Genomic DNA, 16579 nt, shown 5'->3' on the forward strand with positions numbered 1-16579 from the left:
CTTTCCCTCCACTGCAGCCCCCTTCTTTCCAGCTCTTCCACTGGCTCAGTTTCTGTTGAGTGGGCAAGGACATAGGTGGGCAGGAGGCTGCTTTCCCTCTCCCAGGGCATGAGCTTTACTCTAGCTGCCCCTCAACAAATTCAGGGACTTCATTATTCTAACGCAATGGCCCAGATTTGCTTTTAGTCCTTTTGAGTAATATAATCACTACAAAAGTTCTGTTACTTGCAGTGTGGTGTCTGTGATTTGCTACTATGGAAGGGACTGTTGAAGGCAAACACAGTTGGGACAATTCTGTTTTGTTCTACTCTTACTTGCTTATTGTGGTGTTTCACAGAAGAATGTCAAATCACCTTTATAAATACTAATCAATGCTATATCCTAGGACTTTGGAGTGGAATGATATTCAGAGAAAAGATTCTGATATCTATGTATGATGAAGACCATAATTCCTAAGACTTGGTTTCAGAGATTGAATTGTCTTCAAATTGTAGACAGTTTTTTTTTTTAGTTTTCTATTAAAAACATTGGAATTAAAGTATTTAAAGTTTTTTTTGTGACCTTAATTATGCCTTCCCCATTATTTTTCATAGTATTTTCATAGCAAAGAGAAGAAATACTTAGATAAATAGTGCAAGAGTTGCAAAGTCACATGCTCAATGATTAAGTCTGACAGGGAGACCAACATTATTTTAAACAATTAAAAAAATGAAACCCCACAATTTATTCATTGACAATTTTCCCTTCATGCACAAAAAATGATAGGGAGCATGTATTTAAAAACCTGTTTGGTTATGTAATTAAAGACTGGTCTTATCACATGTGTAGAAAAGAAGAAATGAAAGTTTGTAGGGACATGGTTACAACTGGAAGATGTAACTTCTGAGTTGTCTTGGCAATGACAATAGTGTTGTGCACCCCAGGCCAGCACAAGCAGATTCTGTTTCTTTCACTTTTCCAGGTGCCAGTCAGAGGTTTTTTCCACCTTCTGGGTATATGCTATCTAGATAATTCACCTATTTCTTCTTTCCTCCATAGATTCCTCCCTTTAATCCAGATTTTGTCCCTTCTGTTCCTGAAACAGGGAGCTACATCCAGCTGCCGTCATGGGGATGAGAGGAGAAGTGAGGATAGATGTTGAGCTTGCAGCTTCTCTATAGTATTATTTGAATCTGAAGAAGTTATGAGCAGTGAAAATTTGGGGGTTTTTTCCCCCGTATTCCCCAAGCTGAAGCATGTTTAGCCACTCTTTGTGCGAACAGTTTGTGTGCAGTCTGCTTAATCTTTATCAAGGCCAGAAAGGTGGGTTGTTGGAGAGTCTAAGTGCTAAAATTCAAGTGTATGTGAGAATTTGAGATGGTTTATAATGTGGACAAATTGGGATAGATTTTTTTCAGGGAAATCCAGAGCTCTTGCCAAATGTGTAACTCTGAAGGTCCTGCTTATGCAGAAAAAAGCAAAGGAGCAGCCAGTCTAAAGTTAAGACTCTGCATCACAAATAGCTTGTAGATGGATTGACAAAAAGTAATTTCAATTCTACTGATTTTTTAAAGCCCTTAGTTGTAAGTTTGTTTGTAGTTCTTTGCTGTCTGTGGCACTTTATCAGGTAGTTTCTTTACTAGCTCTGTTTATCTTTCCATGCTTGAGCAATTACACTGTCTTCCAGGCCTAGACAGCCCTCAGTTGCTGTAATAGAATTGTCTGTAGGAATGAAGTTTTTACTGGAACAAATCCTAATAGAATTGCACTTGGTAGCTCACCAGTCTGCCTTGAAGTTTTAGCAGCCTCTTTTACCTTTGGTTGGATGAACTGAACACCATAAACAGGTATGTGATTCTTATCACTGTGAGGGCTCATTGGATGTTTAGGCCATTCAGTGTTCTCAGTGGGCTATTTGGTTACTTAACTTGAGAGTAAAAGCGGCTGAACTTCAAAATGTTTGATCACTGGTTGTGAATGGACTCTATCAGAAATGGGGGTCAAAGTCGTGTGTCTTTCAAAGATGTTCATGTGCCATGTAGGACAGACAGTACAGAGACTGCAAGAATGTGGATCTCAAAAGTAACTATCATTTTCAGGGAAATCTATTTCTGTTCAAGACATTGCCCCATTTGATTTCCTTGAGAATCCCTCACTTTTGGATAGTTAGCATCTCAAAATGCTGCCTGGTGTTTGTTGGACAGCTTGCTTCCTTTCTATGTGGTGTGCTGTTTTTCATGTCAGAGCATAGCAGGATATATTATTTGGTGCCACAAATTTAGTATTGCTTTAATCCTTTCTACCATGTCTGTATTTTTACTGATTTTGAGGTGTTCTGTTGTTTTGCTCTAGTCTCTTTTATTCATTTTAGAGTTATCACAAGATTTGTTACTATAAACAAATAGAAATGCTTATTATAATTATTGGTGAATATTCTGAATTCATGAGTAACATACTAAAAATGCCACTATTGTAAAAATGCCACTATTGATTTAATTTATTGGGCAGTGTGTGCCCAGTATATCTCCATTAGTTTTGATTTATTTCAGTAGATTCTGAGCTTTTCCATATCCAAATCAAGTTTTTTTTTCATTGTTTTTAGGCTAATGAATTCACTTAGGCATAGAAAAATGATAATTTTACTACTGGTAGTAGAAATTTGCTCCAAGCAGCGCTTTTGCTGCAGTGCATTTACATTTCTGTGTCTTATGACAGAGAAACATTAAACATTCAGATTCCAATTCAGTTCTGACATTTTTGCACAAAGTCTCTCTCAAGGGTTGTAGTGCATAATGGTATGAGCAGTCCTATTAATGTCAAACAATATTAGCAAGTCTCCTTCAAATCAGTGGTGACTGTTACAGTAATTTGCCTCCCTGACAAGGCTGGCTTCAGGAAAGCAAGACTCTCCATTGTTTTAGGGGTTCATGTAATTGCCATAGAGTGTGTAAAAGATGGAATCAGAGCCTGTGCTTTCCATTTTCAGAGACCTTCAAACTGATCTCATAGTTATTTTTGTACAACTTCTTTTTAAGTACCTTTCTTGACTGCAGAATGACTGCTTGAAGCCCTAACTAATAAAGGTACTTGTAGACATACTGGTAGTGATCTAGATTATCTAGAGATCTATAATCAACATTTTAAAATATATTCTTTAAATTATTTTCTTTAAATGATTTGATGTGAGTACTGCTTGTCTTTATGACTTCTGCTAAAAATTAGATTTTTTTTTCTATGTGGCATATTTTTTTTTAATTTTGACTTTTTCAAAATCTCTAAGGGAGGGGGCCAAAACCACACAAAGGTTATTACACAAAAGGCTTTCATGTCAATAGAAAGAATGGCTGCAGAATGTGTAAATGGCAATATGATGCCAGTTGCAGAATTGCAATGGGCTGTTAGAAAACCCCCAAATAATTTTTTAGCACTTTTTTCTTTTTTATTAATTGTGGTCATTGCAGATGCTACTGTAGTAGGTAGTTAATAGAGATTTATTTCTTGTCAGTGTCTTTAAATACTAAAGTCTTCAGGAAAAACGAATTTTTCAACTGGTATGCCTACTTATTAGCATGAATGATTGAAATAGAAGTGCTATGTAGGATAGTTATTCTTATTAATGAAATTCACTGGATTTTCTAGTTTTGTGTCTGATTTGTCAGTGTCCATACCATCCTTTTAGGTATATAATTAAGGAAAATTAATAATTATAAGAAAAAATGGCAAGTTGAGTCTGATCAATTATATCAGGCTGTTTTCACCTTATCTATTGGTGCAGGAAAATATAGGTGTGTGTAAACACTTAATTTCACTGTCTCCTGTGCCAAATGGGTGAATAAACAGACACCTGCAGAGCAGCAAATCCTGAGTCTTTCAGACTGAGCTGAAACCATAACACATGATTAACTCAAATGCTGGGTATCCTGATTTTAGCTAATATCTTTTCCAGGGTGCTGCTTTTAAAAATGAATTAAGTGTGCCTACAATGGTTTTTTAAATGGTGTTTTTTTAATTTCTAACTGTATTCTTTTGAGTGTGGATACTATGCAAGTGAGTCATATGTGAGTAATATGTTTGCATCATATGGAGATTAAGACAGTAGTCAGTGGAGATAAAAATAATAGTGCAGCAGCACAGGCAAATACACAGTAAACAGAAAATGCAAATACATTCATTGATTACTTATGGATGCATTTGGCTTCTACACGTGTGGAAGAACAAAATGCAGCCCATCCAGGCAAAATATAGTGCACAGCAATTAAATTTCAGTTGGTTTTATTTTTCATCACTCAAAACATGAAATAGAAGGAAGTATGCTGCAGGGGCTGGAAATGGGAAAAATGCGTAGAGTTAAAAAAAAAAAGATATTTTGGACATACCTTCCAGTCCACTGCAGAACTCATGTTGTTCTCGTTCATTTCTCCAGGCACCCAGGGGAAGCTTTTTTGATCAAATCCAAGAGTGGTTATGGGCAGTGCAGTTATGCCCAGACCATGTCCTGGCTTCTAAGAATCAAGATTAAAATCACTGCACTGTGCTCTGTTCATGCTCTGTTCCTTCCTGTGAAAACCAGAGCACAGGAAAGTGGAGGATGATGCAAGTCTGGATGGCTCAGAAGCATCTGATATGCTCATGGGAATACGGCCACAACAGGGCCTTACCTTGGATTTAAGGACTGGAAGTCTCCCAAGTCCCACACTATGAGCATATGCTGTGAAACTCTAAGTGCTGCTGTGAGGTGCAGCCAACAGCCTGAGTTAAAGCACACATTCTCTGGTGCTGGCTAAATTTTTGGTTTCCCAGATTTCAGAAATTTCATCTGCTTGCACAGTCCACAACATGTGCATCCAGAGAGCCTGTTTGCTGGTTGTGCTTGCAATAAATTGACTGAGAAGAAAAGAAGACACAAACTGACAAATCAATATATTTTATTCTGATATTTTTTAAAATGCGACCTTCTTTGGATGATAAATGGAATCATTCTTTGTATCTTTCTAAATAGTGGCTAGATACACACTCTGTCTCTTAGAAGTGCAGTAAATCAATAAGAATGTCTTAAATTTAAAATACATATTTTAGAGGTACATTTTAGACAGTAAGAGCAGAAAGTCCTCAGCTGTGTGCCAGTTGCTGTGCAGCAGCATGTGACACAGCAGGCAGTGCTGCTGCAGGTGTGAGCCTGCTTCTCCATGCTCCAGTTTCCTGTAATTATTCCACCAGTGTGTGGGGGGGTTTCTCTATTTCCACTCTTCCAAATGATAAAAACCTGTAGCTCTCAAAGGACTGTACTAATGTTCCCTGCACATTGTGTAAACCCCAGAGAGCTGATCCCTGTAATTTTCTCTAGTAGGGGTTTGGCCAAGGATGACTGGTTTCTTTCTAGCCCTTGTGTAGGGGTTTGCTTTCTGCAGAAAGTGATGGGGAGCAGACTGGTGCTCAGTGGTGGAGCAGGCTAGGAGTGATGTATAGACCTAGATCCCAAATCTTGGAACAATTTAGATAATAGGTCTGTTACTGTGGCCCTCTCACCATCTCTGATAAAGCACATTCAGCAGGAGCACATATCTGAAAGCTGCACTTTGACAAATGCTGTCTTTCCCCTTAAAATATAAAACTTTGATAATTGCATGAGGAATATAAAAATATATCCCCAGTCTTTGTATCAATGCTGCTAAGTCTTGTTGTCTACTGAGCAGCAAAGGCTGCTGAGTAGCAAAGGCTGCTGAAAACAAGTTTTCCCTCTTTACTCTCATCTTTTCTTCTATGCTAGAGTTACTGTTAAACCTAGAAACTTGGAATAAATCTATACTTTACAGCTACCACCAAATTTAATTTGTTTGTTGGGATTTTTAAAAAAATTTCCTGGCATTGTCCCATAAAAAAGGTCAACTGGTAGTTTAAAGGACAAGAAATGAATTTACATGGCCCCTGTGCAGTACCCCTAATTGGGTCCATTTACCTGTAATGGAAGCTTAATAAGGCTTTTCATAAGCAGTGTCCTCCCAATATTGCTTTCACTCTGAAAGCTTTTCTACAGCTGTTTTAAGTTAAAACTGTCCTTTATGAAGATAGGAATAGTTATATACCATAACTCACTGAAGGCTTTAGAGAATGTATGCCATACTGCTCATCAAACAAAATTTTCCACTGAGGTGCTGCCCACTGCTTTCTCTACTGTGTTTTCACATGATATTGAAACATGGCAGCTGTTTTGGGACACTTTTCTGTACTTACAGGTTGATTTAGCAGTATGAGATAAACCTGGAAAACAAAATAAGACAAAAAACTCTTTGATGTTTTTAGTGCAGCACCATTGAAACCAAAGAAAACAAAAAAAAAGGATACTGAAAATGAGGAGGAACTTGAATTTCACTAAAACTTGAATTTCACTAAAATAAATCTTCACGTTTTTCGGTCTGTGAGAATCAATCTTTTATTAGACATGTATGAACTTGACTCTGTTGTGACTCTGGGCATGAGCCTCCTTCTTGTGTTGCCTTGAAGCAGAACGCAGTATTTGGCACCCTGCACTGTCCCATCCCCAAGCACCAGTGCTTGATGTGCCATCTGCTGCTGCACAGAACACACCTGTCAGCAGGGTAGCAGACCTTAGAAAAAGTGTGCATGATGAACATTCCATCAGCATCTTCATAACTGTCTGAAGGTGCATAGTTGGTTGTGGTCATTGATCCAAATAATTTGTTCTAAATGTTTTAAAGTAAATATATCCAATTAAGTTTGTCCTTTTTTGCCTGATCAGAAATTCTTGTGGCAAAGAAGCCTATTGGTGATGGTTTAGTAGAGAAAGGGTTTGTAAAAATATGAACATATTTCCAGCCAATTAAAAGAAGATATTTGATTAAAGGTATCTTTCTTACATCATTTCTTTCAGATATAGAATCATATTGTCAGTGTCCTTGTGTTTTACAGACACAGAAATTTGAATTTGGCCTCTATAATGATACATTTCCAATAATGTCATAATAAAAGTGAGCCTTTTTATTCTCATTTCCATAGTGTGTATTACTCTGTTGGCCCCTGTAGGGGAATAACATATGAATCTCCACAAAGATTGTTTCATATCTGCCTTCATTTTACCAGGGGGAAAATATATCTGTTCAAGTGCTCTATTGCTCTGACTTAATGAAATCAAAAATACTGCATATTATCAGAAATTTGAGTATGTTTCAGACTGATCTAGGCACACTCCAAAAATTCTCAGCATCCTTACATATGTTTTGTGCCCCTTGTACAACAGATCAAATACATTATTCAAAGCTAAGTGGCCTACATATCTATTCAAATCTATTGCTTGCTATTTCTTCCACTTCCAGCTGCAAAGCTGAAGGACATCTCTGTCTCACAGGAGTATGCAATGAACCCAAGTGGTTGTTTTTAAAAGCTGTTTTCCTTTATATGTATGACAACCTAAAGAAGGTCTGTGCCATTCAACCATTTTTACTTACTGAGCACTATGTTGTTAAAAAAGCACTGGTGAGAAAGCTGCATCAATTTTTGCACACATCTTTTTGCTTTAGGATATCAGCAGTGTAGTTGGGTTGTCACGGTCCCTGGATGAATTATTCAAGCTCTTGACATCAGAGATTTCTGCTTGCTGATTGGCTGGTGCTGGGATAATAAAATCATTCCACAGAAAAACAGTGGAGAAGGATGATGGCAGTGAGACCAGCAGAAGTGCTGCTTCCAATACAGCTGGCTTTGTCTGGCTGTTGCCTCTCTGCAAGAACCTATAAGGATGTTTTTAAGGTTTGGCTTCTTATGAATTCTCAGATAAGAGATGGTGGAGGGATTTTTGTAAGAGGCTTGCATTTCCAGTGAGGGAAAGAAGTTGGATCATTGTTGAAAAATTACTTCTGGCTGTATCCTAAAGAAATGCTGCACAGGAGAGAGGGATAGAAGCCACAGCAGCATCCACAGCAGCAGCAGCAGTGCCTATGGCTCACTGTAAAGGTGCTGCTGGCAGAAATGTGCTGTCATTGGATGTGCTTCCTGAATTCTTTCAGTGCCAGCAGGGTAAGTGATGCGAATGCAGAGCTGACAGTCCTTGTGAGTGGGGAGAGCATAAGGAGCTGTGTGACACCCAGGTTTTGTGGATATAAATAAGCAGTACCTGTGCAGAGAATTTAATCAATGAAAATAACACCATTGCTTTCAGGTATATTTTTAAAAGCATATTTACAATAGAATTTTAAAAATCAATGCACTTCTTGTGTTATGTTGAGACATAGATTTTACAGTGGTAAAATCTGTTCCTTTTAAGCCTATACAAAATAAATGCTAGAACCAAGGAAACTTTATTTAGTGGTTCCATTTGGGCTCATAAAAATATATTGCTCATATAAATTCTCTTGAAGAAGGTTATTTAGAAGGGCTATTTCTGCTGTTTGTTGGTATGACTGAGACTCTGTGTGTCTTCTGCTTGTAAAGTGTCTCTTTAGAAGCTGGAAGCTGGTTGTCTGATTTCCAATTTTTGTCAGAAGACTGTTTCTTAAATCATCAAGATGCACTGGAACTACAAATTACGGAATAATTTTCACTCATTTAATTGATGAGAAGTTTAGCTTCTGAAGGCCTGGTTTATTTCTTTTGGCATGCCTTTTTGTATCAGGGTTGCTGGGGAGATTTTTGAAATACAGAGGTGTGAATTAAGTCAGAAATTGATTAATTCTGTGTGTGCTTGATCTCTATCCCTACACCAATTCCCACACAACCCAATGGAAGTGTGCAAGTACTTGCATGGAAGTTAATTTGGCTACCTGTATATGTAATTGCAGATCACAGCTGACATTTACTGTGTGCCAAAAGGAAAGCTTACTCATGGTTAGGAACCGTGCAATGAGAAGTCTGTTTTTCAGAATGAAGAAACAATTGTCACATACAAAGTCAAGACACCTCCCTGCAAAAAACAGTCAGTGTGGAATGAAGCGTGGTGCAGTATCTTAGTGACAGTTTTCATAACTTGCCCATGACTGCAACAAGTAGATTCTGAGTATGTAATAAATTTTTAAAAAGTATGTAATTCTGCCTGTCCAATGATATAAAAGGAAACTATAGAATGCAGAATTATTTTCTTAGGCATAAAGTGTGGTAATCTATCATGTGATAATCTAGTAGTAGATGCTGGTGAGCGTAGGTATCTTTTTTCCCTTCTTCTGTTTCTTATATGAGAGGTGGTATTTGTACATAAAGGAAATATTCCTGAATTATAATGCACAGACATTTTTTGGGAGCTTGTATATGGCCACTGACCAACTGAAGATAACATTTTGACCTATGTATCCTAATTGTGAAGCAGCATTGTGTGAGTGCAAATTAGGGAGTTTATTGCTAGGAATGCAACAAGCTTATTCCAGAACTTTAATGGGAGGTAAGGAATATTCCATTTTAATTTTACAGCTGTAGAATAGGAAAAGTGCTGTTCAGTGCTGCACAAGTTATGAGCAAATGCTGGAGCTAAAATTAGATATTCCATCTGTAGGTTTTGGAATATGTGCATGTTCTTATGAAAAGTAAATATCAAACAGAAATTGTATTTATTTGAATTTTCTGTTGGGAAATGAAGGTGTTCACTCAGAACTGATGATGGTAATAACATGATTTATTTTTCCATGAAGTAGATGTTTCCTCCTATTTTTGAAAGAAAAATCTCCATTGTAAATAATTGAATACCTCAGCTGTGAAATTATTCCATGTGTCAAAAATGATTGCCCACAAGAAAGGGGCAGGACTTAGTGAATTGCTTATAATGCTGGGATGCTCTTCCCTCCACTGCTGTGACCCTTGCTGCTGCAGCTGGAGGAGGAGCTGGAGGAGCTGATTTGGGAGCTATTTTTATCTGTGCAGCTGGCAGCTGCCCCGCAGGGACGATGTGACAGTCAGGGAAATGCACCCTAAACCAGACAAGTGCTTCAAGACAGGGCCAAGGGACCCAGTCAGTAGTGATGCAGAAACTGCCTGGACTAGCTAATGGCTCCTTCCTGGCAGGATCTCCCAGGGGACAGCTAAGTTTGATAATGCAATTTCAAATCTTTAATTCAACATTCTAAACATTTTCAAATACATATGCTAAGAAATATATTTTTTTTCTAAGTCCCTAGCTGACTTTCTGCGTAAAAGCAGCTTGGCTATGGGAGATGTGGGTTCTAGTTAAAAATTATAGAGAAGTTCTAGGTGCTCAGACCTTGGGTAAGTATAATATGGGTTTAGAACTCAAATTTGTCTTGACATTTAGATCTTAAGTTGTGTCTTTCTCTTCATTAGCTTGTTAAGACTTGAACTTTGCTGTGAAGCTCTTCAAATAGTCGGATATCAGAACATTATTGTAACAATAAGAAGTATTTCCTATGAGTATTTAGAGGCAAAATTGGCTGTCTCAATAAAATATAGAGTTATTTCTGGCAAGTGCAGAATACATTTGTTGTCAGTAGGAAATTTTACTCTTCCATCATGTAAATCTGAAAGTATCCAATGATGTCTAATCAAACTGATTTCCTTTTATTCTCAGATGAGCAAGAGTCAGTGCAGAAACGGACTTTCACAAAATGGATCAATACTCATCTGGCTAAGGTAACACATGGCTTTGAATCTTATTTTTTTTGAAACTCAAACCTTTTAGTCTATGCCTATACAGCCCAGGAGTATAGAATATGCCAGATTTCTCTGGGCAGTATTTCCTAAAGTTAAAAAAGGATCCTCCTCATCTGCACACTACTGGGGATGAATCCCAGTGTGGTAGTGATCAGCTGCAGAACTGTGAGTGGTGTTCAGAGGCAGCCACCCAGCCTCTTTGGCCAGAACTAGGTAGCACAGTACGTGGTACTTGAGCCAGAGGAAACATCTGAAAGTGCTTTCTATGAAAGGGAAATACTGGACTTATTGCACACAATATATTCAAATAAAACTTTAGTCATGTCTTGTGCAGTTTGATCTGGTGACCGACATAAGTAGTGCTTCATGAATCCAGTGCTGAATTAATTATCTGATAAATTGTGAGATTTGTCATCAAACTATTGTTCCTTCCTCTTAGCACAACTTAAACTCCTGGTCTTGCCTTTAGAAGAGTAAAAAGACAGTGATTTATACACAGTTTTAAAGTATTAAGCTACAACTGGTAACAGCTTTATCTAAGCAGTGAGATTCAGTTTGGCATTCCTGGACTTTTCACACAACACACCTCTAACCATAGTTATCAATTAGTCTAATAAATTAAAAATTTAAACTCCAAGAGCAGCTTTTTGAAGTGTGCATTTTTAAGCCTGAAGATTAATGATCACTAAAACTGAGTAAAGAATAGCTGTAACAGCACTTTTTTAACTTTTGTGTAAGGCAAAAAATGCCCTCAAAAATGAGCTGAGCAAAGCAGGAGGCTCATATAATGCTGTATGGTGTGATTTGATCTGGCAAGGCAATATGGTAGAGCAGCAATATTTTACATTGCTGAAGAATGTAGTGGGAGAACTTACTGTGAAATTAACTACACTGGCATTGTAAAATTCCACTGCAAGAACAAAGTTACCTTCAGGACTTCTTGGCAATGGATTCTCACTGGAAACGAGGTCTGTCCCCATATTGTCTTTGAAATTATTTGGAAGAGGCCCTCATGTAGGAAAGAACTTAAGCACTCTGTTCTGTTTACTTTGAAATTAAAAAGCATTCAGTGTTTGCTAAAGCATCAACTAAGGGGGCTGTGAACGAGTGTCAGAGGAAAAAATAACTCTTATTTCATGTTCATCTATTTCTGAATTGTGTTGTGTCATTAATAATAATCTGATAACTATGGAAAAGTAGAACTCTTAGGTAGGTTATCTATAACATATTGTTAGATATTATGAGCGTGTGTGTCCATATCATGATAATTCCCTAGTCTACAGACTAATCCTTGGCAAGAGACTAAGTAGTGGTGGCAGCCACTAAAAGATCTTGCTGTGGGTTGGGATTTGTGAATGTTTCCTGCTGTGCTAGTCCATTTGGGCCATGAGAGCTTTTGACTTGCATGATTTTAGGTGTGTAGTTCTCTAATGGGCCTGATACTGTAAAGACTGATCAAACACATCCAAACCAGGCAGTTCTGCAGTGACACCCCTGACTTTTAGGTACCTTCCAATTACTTGTAGTAACTGATTTTTCATCGTTCACACTTCACCAGGAAAGCTGTCTGAGATACTTTTATTGATGGCTTTCTGCATGTTTGCCTCACTGCCTAAGATCATCTGGCTCTGCTTCCCATTTTCACGGTTATGCTGCCGAAGGGAAGCACTGTTTGCAGAAATTAGCCTCAGTTAAAGTGACCCATGACATTCAAATTCTTAGGTGTTTAAAGCTTAAACTTTTAAAACTTTTTTAGTTACGTTTCTGGAAATATGTAAGTGAAAATATGTTTTCTGAGTTAATCACAACTGTAGGAAATACAGGTGGGTCTCTGAAGTGCCCAGTATTCCCCTTGCACTTATGTTCTGACTTTTAACTCAAAATTTCAATATTTAGGCTGAGTTTTGTAAAAGGTTGTTGTGGTTTCGATTGTTTCAAAAGAAACTGGAGATACGCAAGATCTCCATTGTCTGGAAGCCTTTGAAATGTGATACGGAAAAATCCTGGAAGGAGACCCACTTTTAGGCAGCACTGTCTGCATTCTGCTCTTGTCTTTGACCCAATATAAAGTGGAGCATCTACTAGTCTAGTACCTAGTGAGGAACACAGGGAAGTGCTGGCCTAAACTGAGAGCAGAGAAACAGCAATAGATGCTGAGCCAGGGGAAAAAGGGGTAGACAGGGGGAAGATGATTTGAATTTTGCCTTTGTGTCTCACCATTGATCCAGAAACAGTGTGCTACATTTGACCCAGCATATGCATTCCAAATTCTCAGTAAATTCATGTCAAATTGTCTCTCTGTCTCTTGGCTACTCTTGGAAAACTCTGTATTTCTTTCCTTTCATTGGCATTTTTGATAATCTCATAAAATTATAAATTGAAAAAGGAATAGGAAGAAGTAAGAGAAAGCGGAAAACTATAATTAGGGTATCTGTTACTCCAAGCACCATGTCCATCTAAAGAAATGTTTCATCTTCAGTGAGATTGAGGGGTTTTGAAAATAAGTACTGCATGAAATCTCAAAAATAGGAGAAATTAATGGTTTCTATCCAAAGATTGATGGGGTTTTACTGTAGTGATTTGAAAGATGGTTTAGAGGTAGCAAAGGAAAGGAAACCACTCAGGTAGAGTTGTCATCCTTACACTGTGTTGATTGAGTAGAGCAAAGGTGGATCTAAGAAGGAGTAGTTTCTTACATTGTGAGGAGTAGTGATTTGAAAGAAATGGAAATACAGAGGTGATTTGATTATTTTAGGTAGAACCAAGACCAATTCATAGCTTGGGAACATTAAGCAGTATGTGATTATTTGTCAGGGTTTGCTAGGAGCAAAAAAATCTCCCCTGTTAATCTGAAAGCTCTTAGTGTATATTTTTCATCTAAAAAGTCATGCTCTAATTGAAACAGAAACTAATTCAGTAACTAAGACTGTCAGTTACATTTAACCACTTATTTTTTGGCTATTTGATGTTAGGAATAGGTTTGAAAATATGGATACAAATAAATACTAATGAGCAAAATAGATAAATGAAGTGAGACTGTTGCTGAAATTTCTTCACCAAAAGGGGTTGTCAGGCACTGGAATTGGCTGCCTATGAAAGTGATTGAGTCATCATCACTGGAGGTGTTTAAAAGAGGTGCAGATGTGGCACATAGGGCCATGGCTTAGTGGTGGACATGTCAGTGTTAGGTTAAGGGTTGGACTTGATTTTAAAGCAATTCTCCAGCCTAAATGGCTTTATGATACTATTTACTGAATTTTATGAAAGGCAGTAGGAGAAGGTATGAATTTTTTATTCTCTTTCACTCTTACAAGAGAATGCTACCTTTTTAAGATTAAGCTATGTATTTCAATGTTCTTTCACAAGCAGAGGACAAGTACATCTTGGCATTAATTATGGGACAACTCAAAAGATGGAGGTGAAACAGCCTTGGTGCAAGCTGTGCCCTCACCCAGAGGGGATGAAGAGAGAGGAAAGGCCTGCAAGTGTGCTAACTAGCAGGCAGTGTGATGCAGCTTCATTTGGGGTGAGCTGTTAGCACGAGGCTGCATCTGTCCCTCTGCTGTTTCCTTTCCCTAAGCACAGCTGTCCCTGTTCTGTGATTCTGAGCAGTAATCTGGTGAGACTCATCAATTGGAAATCATGTTTTCTCTGCCAGCCAATTGCAGAAATTGGGTCATAATCTTTGAAATTAATGTGGTCTAATTTCTGGCCATCCTTTTGAATTTTTGTGCATCTGTGCAGTTCTACTAATGATAAATGCGATATGCATGTGTAACAGGACAAGAAGTTTTCTGATTCCATATAATTTATTCATATTTTTCTATGGTTGTAGAACTGTTTTTCCTCATCTCAATCTCAGCTTCAAAGTATAGACATAATTTGAGTAAGCTTCTAATTATCTATTGAAGCATCTTTTCAAAATCTAAATTTAAAATACAGAACAAATTTACACCAAATATTTCAAAAAGGAGATATTACTTGCATTCAGAACAGCAATTACTTAAATATTTTTTCATTTCACTACCTATGCCAATTTTTGAGGTAGGGGATTAGATCAGTAAAGAGGATGAAAAATATATCACTTTCTTTAACAGCTAAGGCATGTACTTTTTATTGCCTTTCTCACCTTTCATGAAAGTTTGGGGAAATATTAGTTTCAAAGTTTGAGACACATACTGTAAATTGGTTTAAACCAATCAAACAACAGTTTTGTTCCCAGGTGTAGGGATAATTTTAGTATTTGTACTCACCAAAGTAAACTCACTGACAGAGTGAACAACAAATACCTAGTGGAAGAAATTGCTATTAATTTTGTGTTTCTCTTAAGAGGATGCGCACATATAAAAAACAAAAGCAGAGGATGGATATCAATTAAAAATAAAACTAAGAATGGGTGAAAATTTTTAATTTTATTTATGCAATATTTTATAATGATGAATTAAACCTGGACATTAAGCCTCATATTAAAGCTTTTAAAACTGCAAAATTATATCTTTCATAGCAAAGAAAGGAAGAAAACGAAGCAGGTATATCAAGACTGGCAGCTCTCACACACAGTGCTCTCCATGAACTTAGCTGGTTCTTAAAATTTAAATGTGACTTGGTCTTTCATGAGCCTCATCAGTTTTCATCTTTTAACTGAGTCTGGTCCTTTTGGTCTTTTTCAAGTGGGAAAACAGAGGCTCCCAGTGTCCTTGTCACTGACACAGAAAAAAAATAAGCTGCTGTTGACCTTGACTGCATAATGAGGAAAATCTGACTGGTATTGTCCTGCTTCAACAGTTACTATATGTTTTCAGTTAGTATTGCATATAACCTCTTATGTTAAACCATGAATGTAAATTAATTTGGGCAATGAAATTAATCATGCAAAACTAGGACTGAGTGCCTCAGCTTTAGTAATTAGAAGAGTCACCAACAGCAAGGACTATGAAAACATTCTTATGGATTTAGGAAGTAAATTCTGCCAGAGAAGGGGTCCAGCTATTACAGAGTAATGGAAATTTCACATTGTCCTTGCTGTTCTCACATGTATTTCCCTGCAGAGTCAAATTCAGCAGTTGCATAGATTTGTTCCTATTTATGCATGTGGATAGATTTTCATGCACTTTTCCAGCAGTCTTTGAAAGATTATTTGAAAATTAAGGTAGCAAAAATAGTATTCAATGTCTGCATTGGCATTCATTATGATGCAGATGCTGTTATTTGTATAGTATGATTTATTCATTAGAGCAGTTAAGTGCTGGGTGTGAGGAAAAGATTCCTGTAGAAAATATGCAAATGAGAAATTAAATGCAGGAAAAAAGTCTTGCAATAAAAGAGTAAAGCTTAGCAAATATATGTTTGTTCCATATCTGAAGTTTGGATTTGACAAAAATTATTTTACTGCATACACAAAGAATTTCTAGAGATTGCAGGTCTACTAAAAATCTTTTTTTGAGGCTTATCAGTCAAATTTTTTTTATATGTACCAATGTTCAGTTCTTTAGGTTATTCAGAATATTTCTTGGAGACTACAGCAAATTAGACAACTTTTAAGAGCAACGAGTTTATGCACAGCATTTCTTCCACAGTTTCCATTTATGATCAGTTCTAAAACAGTTATTTAAATAAATATTTAATATTATAAAAATCTAGTTTATTAGCCTTGAAGATTCGTTCTTATTTAATTTGTATTCCTCCTACAGATCATGTGAATTTACGTGTTCTGAGTGTGATTCCTTCCTTGGGACATGACTGTTCCTAAATATCATTATTACTATAAACTGCACTATTGTGGTTGGATAAACTGCAATAAAGGAGTCTTTAGTAGAATTCATGCAATGCAATATGTAGCAGATCATTAATCTGCATTTGCTGTTTTTCTTTCTCGAAGAAGCTTGCAAAAAAGCTTAATCAAGTACTGAGGCACCTGAAATCATAGTGTGGACCACCTTATAAGTTGGTCAGATTTAATGTCTCATTATTCATTGAAGTATATTCTGACTTTTGC

General features: G+C 37.1%; 1 protein-coding gene across 17 annotated transcripts in view; it reads left to right on the forward strand.

Annotated features, from left to right (window-relative positions):
• The window catches only part of SYNE1 (spectrin repeat containing nuclear envelope protein 1), a 290137-nt gene that overhangs the window by 39776 nt on the left and 233782 nt on the right, over positions 1–16579 (forward strand). For all 17 annotated transcript variants that reach the window (XM_058021621.1, XM_058021620.1, XM_058021626.1 and 14 more), the window contains exon 3: positions 10502–10563. In XM_058021621.1, the coding sequence (XP_057877604.1) occupies positions 10502–10563 (62 nt within the window). The remainder of the gene's footprint in view (positions 1–10501; positions 10564–16579) is intronic.

The sequence above is a fragment of the Melospiza georgiana genome, chromosome 3 (genome assembly GCF_028018845.1).
Source record: "Melospiza georgiana isolate bMelGeo1 chromosome 3, bMelGeo1.pri, whole genome shotgun sequence".
NCBI classification, from domain to species: domain Eukaryota; kingdom Metazoa; phylum Chordata; class Aves; order Passeriformes; family Passerellidae; genus Melospiza; species Melospiza georgiana.